The following is a 15721-nucleotide window of genomic DNA, read 5'->3' as shown; positions in this document are numbered from 1 at the left end:
TTACTTTGCTGATATTAAGAAATATCAGCTTTGAGAGAAATTAAATAAAATTTAGCATAAATTATATAGGCATTCACATGTAAATATGTCTGTAGAATCCATTAGATGCCCCTTTAACGAAGCAGAGACAGATATGTGGTGCACCAGTGTGACCTACGACAGTGTGTGCGGACTCCTGCAGCATCTCACGCTGTGTGGGACCATCGTGTCGCTGTGCTCGGCGGAGGGATACACAACCAATGTCATCGTGGTGCTGAGGCTTTTGCAATCCAAAAATGTCTGCCTAAGGGAAACACGTAACTGATATAACGTTAAGGGGATATTTTACCCAGGTATTGCCGTTTAAACCCACATTTTGCTCTTGAGACGTATTGCAAGACAGCGTGTCTTCGCCATATCACCCTAGTCGGGATTTTAATCGGAAGAAAAAGGTAAAATATCAGTGGGAGTTCACCAGAAGCTTTCGGACCAGTGAAAGAAGTTGGGAGTTGAGAAAAGACCCTCGCTGCGTTTTGTATTCTGGAGCAGGATATTCAGACTATCATTTGAAATATGTGTTTGTCTGAGTTACTTGCATGTCATTGAAGTCTCACTCGTTGGAGAAAGAAGTCTCCACCGTACTTCAGGTCTTCTTAACGCGCTGCAGCTAGTCGCTAAAACGTGTATAAATGAACCAGGAGCAGCTAGCAAAGGGACGCTATGCGCCTCAGCAAACGCTCACCCTCGTTCTGCTCGAGGAGTCCGCCACACAAACCACTGACATTACCGTCGTCAGCTTTATCAGCGAGTTACATAAACGTCGCTGGTGCCTGAGAGACACATTGTTACTGCAGCGGTGTGATTGATGCTGCAGCTCTTCAACCGGCGATGGCATCCACGCATGCCTCTTAAAAAACTTAAGGTGCGGACTAAATGTTTGCACTATTTTAATTAAACGTGGCCGGACTGTCGGCGTCTCTATTTGCTGCAATGTCAGAGGCAACTTAACTTCTCCGCGGTGGTCTGTCCTCTGCGTCCATAACGATCACCTCTCGTGGCAGTCGCTTCCTGTGGCGCTCCGCTGTTGAGCGCAGCAGCCACGCTGTGACCTGATGGGCTGTGTTTTCTTCAGGGTTCCAGATCGCCAGGATGAATCCTCAGCAGCGGATTGCCGCTCTCGGAACAGACAAGGAATTAAGTGACCTGCTGGATTTTAGTGCGGTAGGATTACTTTTTTTTTTTAAACTCTTTTTCGGTCTTCACCTCTTGGTGCCATGCAGCTCTGAGGGCTTTTAAAGGTGTGAAGACCACATCGGCTAAAGCATGACTAATGGATCCTTTCATATGAGTGGTGGTTAATAGGATTTGACAGACTATCCTTGATGTTGTTTGAAAATCAGAAGCTCCTTTCAGGATAATTGCAGCACATAATGTGAATGTTTGCTTTTGCACTGTTGAGTATTTGCTCTAATTGAAGGTCCATATTCTTCATTTCAGATGTTCTCTCCCCCTGTAAGCGGAGCGAAAAACAGGCCCACCACACTAGGAAGCAGTCAGTTCACTGCACCAGGTAGGATCCCTCAAAGCCATTTCAGTAAAACGTCTGATATGGTGTTAGTTTCCAGTCGTGCATTGCATGTGATGCTTTTCCCTCCTCTGTGTGCTCTGGTCCGTCTGTAACTAGAGTGGAGTGTTTTTGTGAAGATGAAGAACAAAGCACAGTCTAGTTCATGGACGTTTGTAAATGTTTTGGTGATCTAATTAGCATATTTGTGCAAAACAGTGAATCATGTTTTGCTGTACTGTCAGATGCATAAATAAGGTGTTAACCGGGCATGTTTTAGCTGTTTTGGTCAAGGTGTGTTATTAAGGCGATAATTCAATGTAATAATGTATCGCTTTTAATGGAATCATATCAAGGTATTGTAATACACAAACATGACATCTAAACTAATAATAACAAGCACATACTAACTCAAATTTCTCAGAAAATATGAATTGATAAGAATTATGCTGATGGAAATAACCCAGTGTAGTTAAAGCAAACTATTGTCTTAATCTGATTACTCTGTATTTGTGCATGCATTTAAAAATAATTGGTGTTAGATGGGAATATTTATTCTTTTCTTCTCTATGATTTCACTTGAAACTGTTGCGTTCATTTTGCATGAAAGTTCTTAATAAAACATGCTATATGGTGATGTACTGTACATCGCTTTCTAGATATGAAGTGACCGATATTGAGATAGAAGGTTTTGCTCATATCGCCCAGCTCTGAGTGCAGCAAGTGTTGAGAGAAACAATACTGTTCTATTCAGGGTTTGCTGTGAGGTGTGTTGGAGGCACTTTTTTTAATCAGGCTAATTAATATGTCGAAGTGAGATGCAATCAGAAATGGAGCTGCCTTGTGAACTGTAGTGTAGTTTAATGGGTTTGTGAGACATCCTCTCATTGAGTTATTCTCGTGTTTTTTCCTTTGAACAAGTAACAATTTGATAATTGACACACACACACGCACACATACACATACACACATACACACACTGAATTGTCTTTTCCACTAATTACTGGTCGTTTTTTGTTTATCTATGAAGCATCTTGACCTGATGGATGGATGGTTTGGTTGTAATAACTATAGCTCAGATTCCCTGCTTCTGGATGGCTTCCCAGCTATAAATGCTACAGGACATTAATCCGAAGCACATCTATTGTCTGGTGTGCTACTAGAGAAAATCAACAATCAAGCATTATGTTTTCTGAAAGCATGTTTTGTGTGCGATCCACAAAGCCTTGTTGTAGTCAGTTATCTGTGAAACTAAAGACACACACTTAGTGGAAACTGAACAAAAAGACAAAGGAACGAGAACAGAGATGTCTCACATGGCCTATGCAGTTGTGAGGATTCATTTTAGAATACCGAACCATGCGAGTGTGTGTGTGTGTGTGTGTGTGTGTGTGTGTGTGTGTGTGTGTGTGTGTGTAATGTCACACCTTCCTGCTGTTCATTTTATTTGAATCTTTAGGGCTTAAAAAAATACACCTCTATTCTTGGAATATAAGTGTTTTTATCAACCAGTTGACCAAATATCCCCTTTTTAATATAATGCAGTAAAGTACAGCAACTTCACAATCACTGCAGCCTTAAAGATGAAAAAAAAAGCCAAGATTTTTGCATCAATTTATATGGGTGCACCTAATATGCTGGTAACTCAGTGTCATGAGTGCCAATTACATTTTTCAAAAGCCAGGTTGTGAAAACATAGTGAAACTTTTGATTCTTGAAGGTACATAGTCTGCAGATAACCAGAATGCATGTAATGACTCTACACTAGAATGACCACAACATGTTTTCCATGTTCTTTATTTACAAAGCATTGATGCGTGTGCTTTATGATTTAATATAGTAAGACGTTGACATCATGTGGACATCCGCCCTTCGGCCGGGTCTTGCACTCTGTGACTTCTAAAAAAGACACCATCAGCAGCGCGGTGCTTTTTGTCCGGAACAGAAAAGAATCGGAGGCTGTCAGGAGAATTGTGCTCATTGTCATGACTGTGTGTTGTCTGGTCGACGGCTTTGCTCTTTATAAACGTAACACAGTCTAAATGTGGGCTGTTGTTTTGCACCAAGACCCAAAAATATATACATAAACAATTAATTGTACGTGACAAGAAGATTTTGTTTCTAATTTACTGTTATTTTACTGTTAACTAGATATTGTCTGTAAAAACGAAATATTAGTCTATATATAGTTTTTAAAATGTTTCTAAATCCCAACCATTTGTAATGGCCTAAAAAATTTATTTGTCAGGCTCTAGTGGATTATCAGCAATTTAAACTTCATTGGTAGAAGGCAGCCATAATAACCATATTATTTTAACATGTTGGTGGATTAATTTTGTTATAAGGGAAACACTGATGAACAAGAGTTGGCAGTTGAATGCTTTGACTTTTCAGCTGAAAAATATCTGAATGAATGCATAATATAATATATACAAATATTAAAATGTATCAAAGATGAGATAGTATGGTATTTTGTGGATAGTAGATGGTCAGAAAATAAATGTTGGACGGCATCAAAACAGTGGAAGATAATTAGTATTTAAGATAAAGTGGTGACTCTTTCTAAATGACCTTGAACATGTTTAGCATTTCTGTACTATTTCCTGTTAGTTGCTGGCCTGAAATAGCTGGTGGTTGGGAATCATTATTTATTATTTCCTAAAAGAAATTATGAAACGGAATTATGCAAAACTTAACCACTATCAGAAATAATGATGTGCAAATGAACTGCTTCACCTCAGCAGTGTATCTGGCCTACAGTGGGTAAAATCCCTCCTTCCTCCAGCCCCGGTATGTGTTCCTGTGTCCCGAGGAAAGGGAAGAAGCACTTACATAAGTGATTGTGAACATAAGGCAAGTGAGTGTGCAGATAGAAGTGTGGAAATTGCAGGGAATGAGAGTTTGGATTATTGCATCTCAGCTGGGCATAGCCATATAATTGAGGCAGAGTGGGGATGGCAAGACCCTTCAAACGTGTGCCAGAGAGAGATGGATTGGAAAATAAACTGAAAGTGGCTCTAACAGAGATTCATCATTTCTCCCTTACAGCTGTGTTGATGATGCACATTTGATGAGGCCATTGAATGTTGCAGGGTAGCGGGGCAGTGGATGGCTGCTGTTGAAGTGGTGATTTTCATTTCGTGGCATGGAGTGGAACACTTGTTAGCTGTGACGAGCAGCTAGTAGGTTTGTTTGTCAGTCAGTTGGATGCCAAAATTAAAAAGATCAGCTTTTTGGGGAAACCGAAGGTCAGAGGACTTGGGCTGCACTCCTAGTGATGTGAATCATTTCTCAATCTAGTTAGAAATAATAACATTAGTAAAAATTGTCTTTATGAGGATCGTACTAATGTTGCATTGCATACTTTGATTTAATCCATTACAGGGAAGATAAACACAATGCGTAAACAAGAGCTATGTATTGTTCTCCAGCACAGAGAGAAACAACATCTATTTGCTCGGTTAAGTTTTTGTAAAAATACTGTTGTCTTAATTCAAGTGTATTAAAGTTTGACTTGACTTTTTACTGATGTATATCAGAAAGCAAATAACTTGGTTTGTGTAATCATCTGAGAGTAGTTTGGACGTCCCTGGTCTGTATTTATGTCCGGACAATTTCAGGCTGTAAAGAAGACGTACTACACAGCCACCGAGACTCTGGCCATGCCTGTACTTTTATTTTCTATTCTATTCATTAACAGTTTTGTTCTTCTCAGTCGAGGTTTTACTTTACATTCATCATTTGTATACATGTGCTTGTTGCAGTCATTGTTTTTTTAATCATTAGTGCTGCTCTCAGTTCATTTATACAGGAAACCGGTCAAAAGGTCGAAAGCTCTCAAAAGTCAGCAAGGCATGAGTTTATTTTGGATTCGTTTGGAACACGGACATCAATTCAACTTGCCTAAAGAAGGCAGGTCTTCAACTAATTACAGTGCAGTCGTAGTTACACATACTTTTCCATCGTCTCATCAAACAAATGTAACAACCCTTCGTCAGTGTATTTGCACAGAAGGATTATTCATTTATTTTGGGTCATAGGAAACTTATTTGTGCTGCGAATTAGGATAACTCATTTTTAAATGTCTGACATTTCTCATTTGTCATTTTATTCAAGATGGAGTCCGGACCAGAAGCTTTTCTGTCTTTCTTTATTCAGCCCTGTAGTTTTACTGCCAACTGTTTTTGAGTGACAGGAAGTATGTGATCTCAGAAGGAATGGGGTTTTATAGCTTTATGCTTGAGCCTGAATGTATACCTTTTCAGCTCGGCAAGGCAAAGCAGCGCCGCTGTGCCTGTTTTCGGACAATTTGTATTTTATTTTGTTTGAACGTTTCCTTAATTATCTCCAGAACCACATCGTTGTTTAACTTCATTTAAAGTTCTACAGTTCCACAACCCTTGTGAGAAGATACATATGGTGTAAAACAATTAATTAAATAATAATTTAATAATTAAAGTAACCGTTAAGTTTAAGTATTTACGTAAACTCCGCCGACTATACTGCTGCTCCGTCAGCTTGCCGCGGCGGCCGTAAGGTTTCACCAAATCCATGATAAATACCCTTTACAAAGTCGGATTTCCCTAACAAACACATCTCAGTAATTGTAAAGGCTTGTGGGAGTCTAACAAAGCAATCAAAATCCTTACAAACTCAATATTAGTACCTGTAAAATTACAAATCGGCCGGAGGTTTCTTTTTTTCTTGTTCTTGTCTCACAAATCCGCTTCCTGTGACTTACGTGTACCCCCCACATTTCTAGAAACACCTCACACAGCAAGGGGGGAAGGCTTATGCAAACCATGGAGTTTGTAAAAGTCAGCTACTTTTTTGGGGGGGAAATCTAGCATAGATCATGCTGGACATTAATAGTTATGATCAAAATATGTTAAAAAAGTATTTTTTTGAAAATATACATTTTATTCACAAATAAATTCTGAAAAAAAAATGATATAAAATAATACAAGTAAAATAACTCATTTGGGATTCGTACGACTACTTTATTTTTTTATTGATTTTATTGGGAGAGTGCAGCTTTTTATGAATGACCCAGTGGGGACGGTGAGAAAGGAGCGTCTGTGATAATAGCAAAGCTTTATGCCCTCTCTGTCAATCCAACTGTTACCACAGGATTGTGGCATCATTAAGCCAATTCTATTTTTCTTGATCTTTTGAGATCTACCACACAATTTGCTAGATGTGTTTCTCTTCCTTGTCATATGTAAAATACGTTATGGAGAATATTGTGTATAGCAGTCTCACCTGCATAATAAATAATGCCTATGCACATGCACTATCAATAGCCACATATTATGAAATGTGTGTGCTGAACTACAACATCCCCGCAGTAGAAGCACTGTGGGTATGCATATGTATGCTGCAGTGTCAGGGTACTTTCAGGACATTCAAGGATACAAAATGTATCGGCCATATGGCCTGTCATAAAATGGCAGAATAAATTTTTCTAGCTCAGTATTTTTTTATATGCAAGTCGTGTTGTAAATTCCATCACAAAGTGGGTTGCATGAGAGGACAAGTCATGTAAATGCATAATCTTAAATCCTCAAGCAGTGTTGGGAGCAGGCCGGGCCCAAGCAAGAACATGTCCCTCAGGTGTCTCCCTCTAGTGCAGCCGTGAGGCTTTGTGACACTCACTTGTTCACCCTTCTTCCTTTGGAACAAACCCAAAATGTAACCAAACATGAAAATATCAACCAACAGTGAAGTTCTGTCTGTATATATATATATATATATATATATATATATATATATATATATATATATATATATATATATATTAGTTCACTCTTATTTATTTTGATTAAAAACATGTTACAGAATGAGCACAATTGCAAGGTGCTGTTTTTAATATTTAGTCACCATAACGTTGAATCAACACCTCTTTCAAATAGTTTCAATAAAAAGGGTACATTATAACGTTCATGAAGATAGGATTTATTCCAGTACTGTTGCATTAGACTGCATTTGTTTTAGAGAGGTGTACCTAATAAACTGACAACTGAGTGTATGTTCATCAGGTATTCAGCAACCTTGTCCATACTTGGCAAATTGGGTACATTTGAGTTATATGAGCTTTTTATGATGCCTGGTAGCTGCCTCCAGAAGAGCATGTTTGTTAAGATGTGTTTGTGTAAGCCCAAAACAGTGAATTCCTTAAAGAAGCTACAAAGCTTAGAAGAGCTGCAGAGTTGGGTGATAATTCTTTGTGGGGGGATTTTTAGCATTACATACATGTATAAATATTGATTATAGCTTTGTGCATCTTTGCCACAGAGTACTAACAGCAGAGCCGCTGGTTCTCCCAATTCATTAGACCTAAATTACAGACATTGTATTTGTGTTTCTCCCTTTTGCCTTTTGTGAGTAATCGTATTGTGCTGCCTGTCTGTGCTCGGAAAAGAAAGGGGGCCCTTGAGCCGTGGTGGGAGATGGTAATTAGACGAGATGACAGCCAATGGCCCAGAGAGCAAACGCTGACCATTGTTACAGTCAGTGTGTAAAAAGACCTCAGTCGGGCTACAATATGTCACATTGCTGTTGTCACAGCACCAAAATGTAGACCCATGTGCTCTTAGTGACACAAATATCCGAGGACTCGTCTACGTGTGTTGATCTGTCATCACAGGCGTTTACTCTGCAGATTGTACTTCTGCTTTTACTGGAGTTGTTTGTTTCAGTCGTGCTTTTTGGATTGTATGTCTAAACTTGCTGCATGGAGCCAGCTCAGTGCATATCATTTGTTAGGTTTTAAGATAAAAAATTGACTTGATATTAAAAAGTTGTTTTTTGCTTGCTGTATTATTTTTCAGAGCATACACAATTTCTTCAAATCTGATTTTTTTTTATTATTTGAATTTGAACATGAACAGGGTATTGCATTTTACTAAGGCAGATTAAATTACAACAGGTACAATCAATAACTAACAACATTGTTTCAAACAGCAACTACAATTGAGGCATCAAATATTTTTACAGACTATATCTCATAAAATCGGATTCCAAAGATAGTATATTTTTCAATATATGCCAGATGGTCTTTGCTGTTGGTTGCAGTTAATCTTTTTATTTGTTTATCTGTTTGACTTTTGAAGCATAGATGTTTTCTTTCATTTAAAAATGAGTTTTATCAAGTTTTAGTGCTCGGCTGTCTGGAAGTAGCCTGGCGTGCATCAATGCCAAATCTTGAAGTTGTATCCTGCTTTTTGGTACACCAAAGCACATTAAACAATGTTATTGTTGGTCATGATTTATAGAGCAAACTAAATTTCACCATGGAAAGTATTATTTTTCTGTCATAAAGCAATTTCTAACCTGGAAAAAATATAGTTAGGTTGTACAATCCTGCCTCTATTGAAGATAATATATAATATAACATGTTGTACTTGAGATGTTAATCAACCTTTAGATTTAACATAAGCCTGTCCTTTTGATCACTCGTTGCATTTTTTCCTATCAGCTATGCGCATCACTTCTGAAGAGTGTAAGTCGATTTCAGGAATTGATTTATTTGCCAAGTAATGATTATTTTCATGGACTTTTTTCATCAATTAATCAGACAATTATTTCCTTGATTAATCCTTTTTTAGTTTTAAATGTCAGAAAATAAGAAATTCAAATCTTGGTATTTTTGCTTGACAAGTGACTACTCAATTATCAATATAACTGCCAAGTCATTTTAAATCAATTAATCACCTCATAGTTTCACTCATTGAAAAAGATTTAGTATTTTCCGACTCCTTTTCTCTCGTAAAGTAACATTCAAAACAGGTTTTTATATCAAGCGTAGGATTTTGTCTGTATTTGATGTTTTAATTAAAAGTCGATCACAGGGACACTGCATAGACCTTTGTATTTAATGACCATCATTGGATTGGTCATTGTGATGCAGCTGTTCTCTACTTCTTCAACGTGCCTCTATCTGAGGAGCAGAATATGTAGATACACTGTATGCACATTGAACTATGTGATTAACCTTTACTTGCTGACCGAGTCGTGCATCTCTCTCTCTGACAGGTATGGATGAGCGGACCAACCAAGCATCTTGGGCCCCAGGTGGCGAGGCCAGTCCCTCCTATGAGTCCTCCCGGGTAAGATGACCCTCACCGTAACGCCTCTGAATGGCCTTTCTGCTCCACAGCACATCATTTAACACTCATTACATCAAACCGGTACATTCACCATGTTTTAGTCTCACCTTATCCAGACTACCAGTCATGTTGTATGACCTGTAATAGACACATTTCTCTGTGACAGAAAGGACTTGTTAATGTTGTCATGGCTGGTGGATTAGATTTTTTACATTTAGTCAAATATTTTATACAGAAGGCAGGAAACCCTTACTGGAATCTGATATTATTGTGGAATCAAGTTTCCTTTTAGTCATAGAGGTCTGTTAAAACAACTATGCTTTTGATCATTATGATGTAAAATAACGAGCTATTTGTGCCTTTGAAAACTGTTCGTCAACTGTGGTGAAACAAGCCAACTGCAGGTGATTCGTGGTTTTAAGCAGGTTTGAATGGAATTCACTGACCTCCGTTTGAGATCTTGATGTATGAATGATAAATACATCTGACAGCTGAAAGCTCTTTGTTTGACTTGTATTCCTGTGCTCACAAAGGGTTTACACATGTTACATACTGTACACATACAGTAAATTGTATTTGTTACTGAAAATGGCATCCAGTTACTATTTGGTGGCTCTTGATGGCCGCCAGAGGCAAATACACCAACTTATTTTTAGAAGGACTGTTAGAAGTATGAGGAGTTTTCTGTTGCACATCCAAACAATTACTTGTCCATATACAGTGTGTGTATATATATATATATATATATATATATATATATATATATATATATATATATATATATATATATATTCCAAAGTAATTGTTCACCTTAAAACACCCTTGGCTGACATCTGTAGTCTGTCCATTTCACCAGCTCTGTCTGGCATACATTGGCAAAGAGTTAAGTGATCAATATCACTCTATGATTTGTCTGTTTAAAACTCGTTTAACCCCAGTTGAGCCCCAGCCATTTTTCTCAAAAATTCCGAATTGTTTTGCATACACATACTAAATGCAGAATAGCTGCTCAACCACAAGGGCTATTTGAATAATTTAAAAAGGTATCATATACAAAAAACACTTGTTAAACTAGTTACGAGGTTAATATAGCAGTATATGTGTTACTGTCTATTGGTTGATGATAGAACACAGGAAAGAAAAAAAACTTCTGAAAAAAAAAAAGAAACTTCCAGGATATATTTCCTCTTTTTAATTATGTGTATATATATATATATATATATATATATATATATATATATATATATATATATATATGTGTATGTATATATATATATATATATATATATATGTGTATGTATATATATATATATATATTTATATATATATATATATATAATATAGCATTTCATTTTATTCTGCACTAAACTAGGAGAAGGTTGGTCTTATGTGCAGCCTCAATACGTCAGATTATACTTTGATATTTGTGTTAGCTAGTGATCAGAGATTTAAACGAAAGAAGAAAATGATATATTATATTATTATATTTTTTAATAAATTGACTATAGTCCGTATAATGGAATGTGAATTGTTGCTATTGACTTAAAACGTATTTATTTTATTTAACACAGACAATGCACAATATAATTATATGCACAAAAAAGTGCAATAAATGTGTAATGCATTTATATAATATTAGTAATAATAATAATGATAATAATGATGATTGAAGCTGGTGAAGAAACTGTGCATATTAAACTGCATCTCTGTGGTTGAGAGAGAACATCTCACTGTTGGTGTGAGCAAGTGTGAACAGATCTCTCCTTGTTTGTTTGTCCCTCACACATTGGTTGTTCTATGCCCTGTATGAATTTCATTTAATGTCAATCTCCTGTCACTTTCAATTAGATTTCAGTTAAATGTCAGAGCCAGTCGGGCTGCGTTACCTTGTTTAGTTCTCTGTGCCCTTCCCGAATGAACATCTACAGGCTATGGTAACAAAGGCAGCTTGATTTGAATTATAAGACAGAGACACTTGAGATATCTGTGCTCCAGGTGCATATAAATGAGTGTTTCTGACATTGCAAGGCACAGCATCAGCCAGCAGACAGCTGTTTGCACCACCATAAGGCATGCACTAGAACGAGCACATGCCACATTCTACACACTCACACACACTTCTAGATACACCTTGTATTGATATGAAATGTATCTGGCCTACACATCATTACATACTGTATATTATGCTATTTGATCAGTGAGCTGCATTTCTTATGAACCTTATTATACAATAATCTGTTTAAATTATTTCAGTTTTTTCAATGAAAAATGCATTTTAAAATGATATTCAGAGAAAAGTAACATATGTAACATAGTAACATGGTTGTCAATCATTAATTGCTGACCATTGAATCACTGTTAATTATAATGCACACTGTTAATTGATAACGCACAAGGTTAATAATAATTGAGGGTATTGAGGGTCGTGGGGGGCTGCAGCATATCAGCTGACAATGAGCGGAGACAGGGTTCACCTTGAACAGATCTTCAGACTATCGGCAATGAATATTCTGTGTTTTCATCTTGTAAAGATGTGAACTGACAAAACACAACATTATATGTAACGTAAGTGGGCAGACTGGCTTAATATAGACCTGTGATACCACCATTTAAGACAACGTTCTATATTGCGAAATGAACATGGAACATTTGGGCAAGAGGCTCACATTAACTCTAATCTTACATCTTAAATCGCAATCTTAAATTGCCATTTCAATCAGATATTATTTAAAGAACTCACTATAACTTGAGAACGCTAACTTCAAAGGAAATTGTGCTCTGAATGCTGCATATTGAAAAGCTGCATGACGGTAAAGGTGACGGTGCATTACAGGCTTTAAAAGTTGAACAATGCTCATAATATAGGATCTCGACTATTTTAAGGTGTGTTGAAATACTGACACTGAACTGACTTGCTGGCTTTAACGGTTGAATAATATGTTCATAATGTATGACAAATGGGGAACATTGTAAGGCTTGATTAGAGTTTCCTGCTGAAAGTATGAATAGGTAGACAGAAATATAAAAATGCTAGAAAAACTGTGTTTTTTAATGTCCTGTATGTTTGTGTGTGTGTGTCTGTCTGTCGAACTGCACTAATTAGCTCATCTCAATCAGCTGCAATCAAACATTGCCATGGTGATTGTAACAGCTCACGGACTCCTTGGTCAGACAAGCTGAGGCGCACCTCTCAACGCCCTGGTTTCACAGTCAGAAACCAGGAATGACTGCAGAATGCGTTTCTGAACACTTTGGTCTCAGATTCCATGGGAGTCAATGCGTCATATCCTTGGCACTCCTGTCACTTTAAGGCTCACAGTGTCAAATGTTGAAGTCGGTTTGTTTACATTCGCGACATTGTATGAAAGAGAATACAATTCCCTTTAAAGCTAAAATTATGAAGATGAAGAGTGAAAATGGTGGGAATGAGAGTAAGATAATGATTTTAAGGCTCATCCAGCACTTTACTCATTTCATCCCACACAAACAAATGGAAACAACTAAGATAATTTATATTAAGCATTAAAGAATGTTGAATATTAAAGAAGAATGTGCTTAATACAACTTACTATGGTCTTACTATGGTATAAACATAAATAAAAAGTTTTACAAAAGATTTGGATATTTTAATGGTTTGAATGTAGCTAAAAAATGTAGCTGAAAGTATGAATGATACGGATAAGAGTGACTGAAGAAGAGTTGAGAATGCATGAAGTCTGAAAATGTTTCTGAACATTGGGTTCATTCATTTGAATGTGGAAAGTTAAACACATTCGGTGATAACAGAAATTACTGGAATGTCCTAATTAAGCTGAATGTTTGATATTTAACAAAAGTTTCTATGTTAAAAAATGTAGAAACATATAAGTGTGCTTTCAGCTCTCACACTTGAGACCCTGAGGTTTAAAATGTCTTCTTGTCATTCTCTTCTCCTTGATTTTGAAAGTCGGTGGTAAAAGGCTAACAGTGTGTGTTACATTGTAGAACAAGCTTGGATATTATTCTTTAAGGTGCGAATATTGCCCTTAGTCATAAGAGGTTTTTAGGATTGACTTTCATTGTATTATTCTCTTATATGCTCTATTCACAATATCTGTCCAAGGCTTTCGGAAGAAATCAGTGCTTCCTCTTTCAGTCTGTTAAGAAGGGGATTCGGTCTTGTCCCTGAGCTTGTTTGAGCGGGTGAGCTACGAGTGTGTGATCAGTCAACTGTGAACAGTCCCGAGTCCCGCCGCGCTGACCTTGGCTGCCAGCCAGCCGCTGTATCCTGGGCAGCTGTAGCTGTAGGCTGGCGGTCTGACAGTCGGGGCTGTGCCCACTTCCCCAGTGCCCTGCCCCGACTTGATACCCGACCCCACACGCATCCATCACGACCAGATCATCACGTCCCAAGCTGCCACATGTAGCCACATGCTCACCTGGGACTCCAGCATAGAGTGTGAATGAGAAGATTTTTTAAACGTTGTAGCGAGTGATTGGAGGAAAAGGCCTGCACGCTGCCACAGTGATCTGACAGTTATTTAGCCAATAGTGCCAACGCTGCCCTGTGGCAGCAATGACAGCGTGTGTGTCAGATAGATGTAGGCCACTCGTGTTTCGGAATGAGAAGGGATCTGTGATTGATGATCCAACAGTCTCAGATGTTTGCATTGACACACACGCACGCACGCACACACACACACACACACACACACACACACACACACACACACACACACACACACACACACACACCTTACCAGCTCTGCAAACAGCATACACACATACACCAACACATTTTCCGCTCTGAAATATAATATCTGGTTTATCTCGTTGCTGGGAATAGTTAAATCCTTCATGGGGGAAGCACTCTGTTGGTAGGATTACCGTGGTATACGCCCGCCATTTCTCTCCTTATTATCACATTTTTTTTCTCAACAGGCGATTTTAAGGCCAGTGTTTTAATGTTCAGCTCCATTCAATCCCTAACTTTTACAATGGATAAGATGTTTGTTTTAGTTAATCACTTAAGTGTCACGCTGAGCTCAATATCTTCAGTAGTCGGTAACAGGATTATGTGTATGATGGTTGAAAGTCAGGGCATAAACATACATTTTATATATACAGCATTAAAGTTTCCAAAGTAATTGTTCACCTTAAAACACCCTTGGCTGACATCTGTAGTCTGTCCATTTCACCAGCTCTGTCTGGCATACATTGGCAAAGAGTTAAGTGATCAATATCACTCTATGATTTGTCTGTTTAAAACTCGTTTAACCCCAGTTGAGCTCCAGCCATTTTTCTCAAAAATTCCGAATTGTTTTGCATACCCATACTAAATGCAGAATAGCTCCTCAACCACAAGGGCTATTTGAATAATTTAAAAAGGTATCATATACAAAAAACACTTGTTAAACTAGTTACGAGGTTAATATAGCAGTATATGTGTTACTGTCTGTATATATATATATATATATATATATATATATATATATATATATATATATATATATTTCTAGAGAAATATTTTTAGTAATTTAGTGCACATTTCGTGTACTGTAGGTTTAGGTCCGCTGAAAGCAAAAATGCCCTAACTTTCTTCCTGGATCTTGAACGCCTCTGGTTCCACAACAGAGGGCTCTGCTCAAGCAGATGCACCATTACATACCAAGCAGGGCCATGTGGAATTTTGTTTCATCCATAATAAGTAAGTCATATTTCAGTTTTTGGGTTGGATTGTGGTTAATATCTTACTGAGGCTTTGTCTGACGCAATTGGCGGATTCCGTAGGTTGTAGAGCTTTCCAGAAAAGTCCGCTAATCATGTGTGGCATCAAGCTAGGGATATGAAAATTGATTTTCCATAACTTGGGGAGCTCTCTCAAGTCAATATCAAGTCCTCTCGAGTCATAATTATGGTTTATGTTAATATTTATGGTTGAATTGTATTTACATAAACATGTAAAATGGATTTATATGCTCTTGTAAACTCAGGCTTTGTGTTTTTTTTTTTTGCTATGTCACATCAGTGGCTTTGGTATCGATTCATGGGAGTAGGAGGACTTGGAGAGTGAGGAAGAGCTCCCCATTTT

At 37.6% G+C, this 15721-nt stretch overlaps 1 protein-coding gene across 1 annotated transcript in view; it reads left to right on the top strand.

Annotated features, from left to right (window-relative positions):
* Positions 1-1128: 1128 nt before the first annotated feature.
* tcf12 (transcription factor 12) overlaps positions 1129-15721 on the top strand; it is a gene marked incomplete at its 5' end in the record, with an annotated part of 66014 nt that continues 51421 nt past the window's right edge. Inside the window, 3 exons of the mRNA XM_079217001.1 lie at positions 1129-1200; positions 1477-1549; positions 9578-9651. Of these exons, the coding sequence (XP_079073127.1) occupies positions 1129-1200; positions 1477-1549; positions 9578-9651 (219 nt within the window). The remainder of the gene's footprint in view (positions 1201-1476; positions 1550-9577; positions 9652-15721) is intronic.

This window comes from Taurulus bubalis (genome assembly GCF_910589615.1).
Source record: "Taurulus bubalis genome assembly, chromosome: 4".
NCBI classification, from domain to species: Eukaryota; Metazoa; Chordata; class Actinopteri; order Perciformes; family Cottidae; genus Taurulus; species Taurulus bubalis.
The sequence above is the reverse complement of the archived record's forward strand: the minus strand, read 5'-3'. Positions and strand labels throughout refer to the sequence as shown.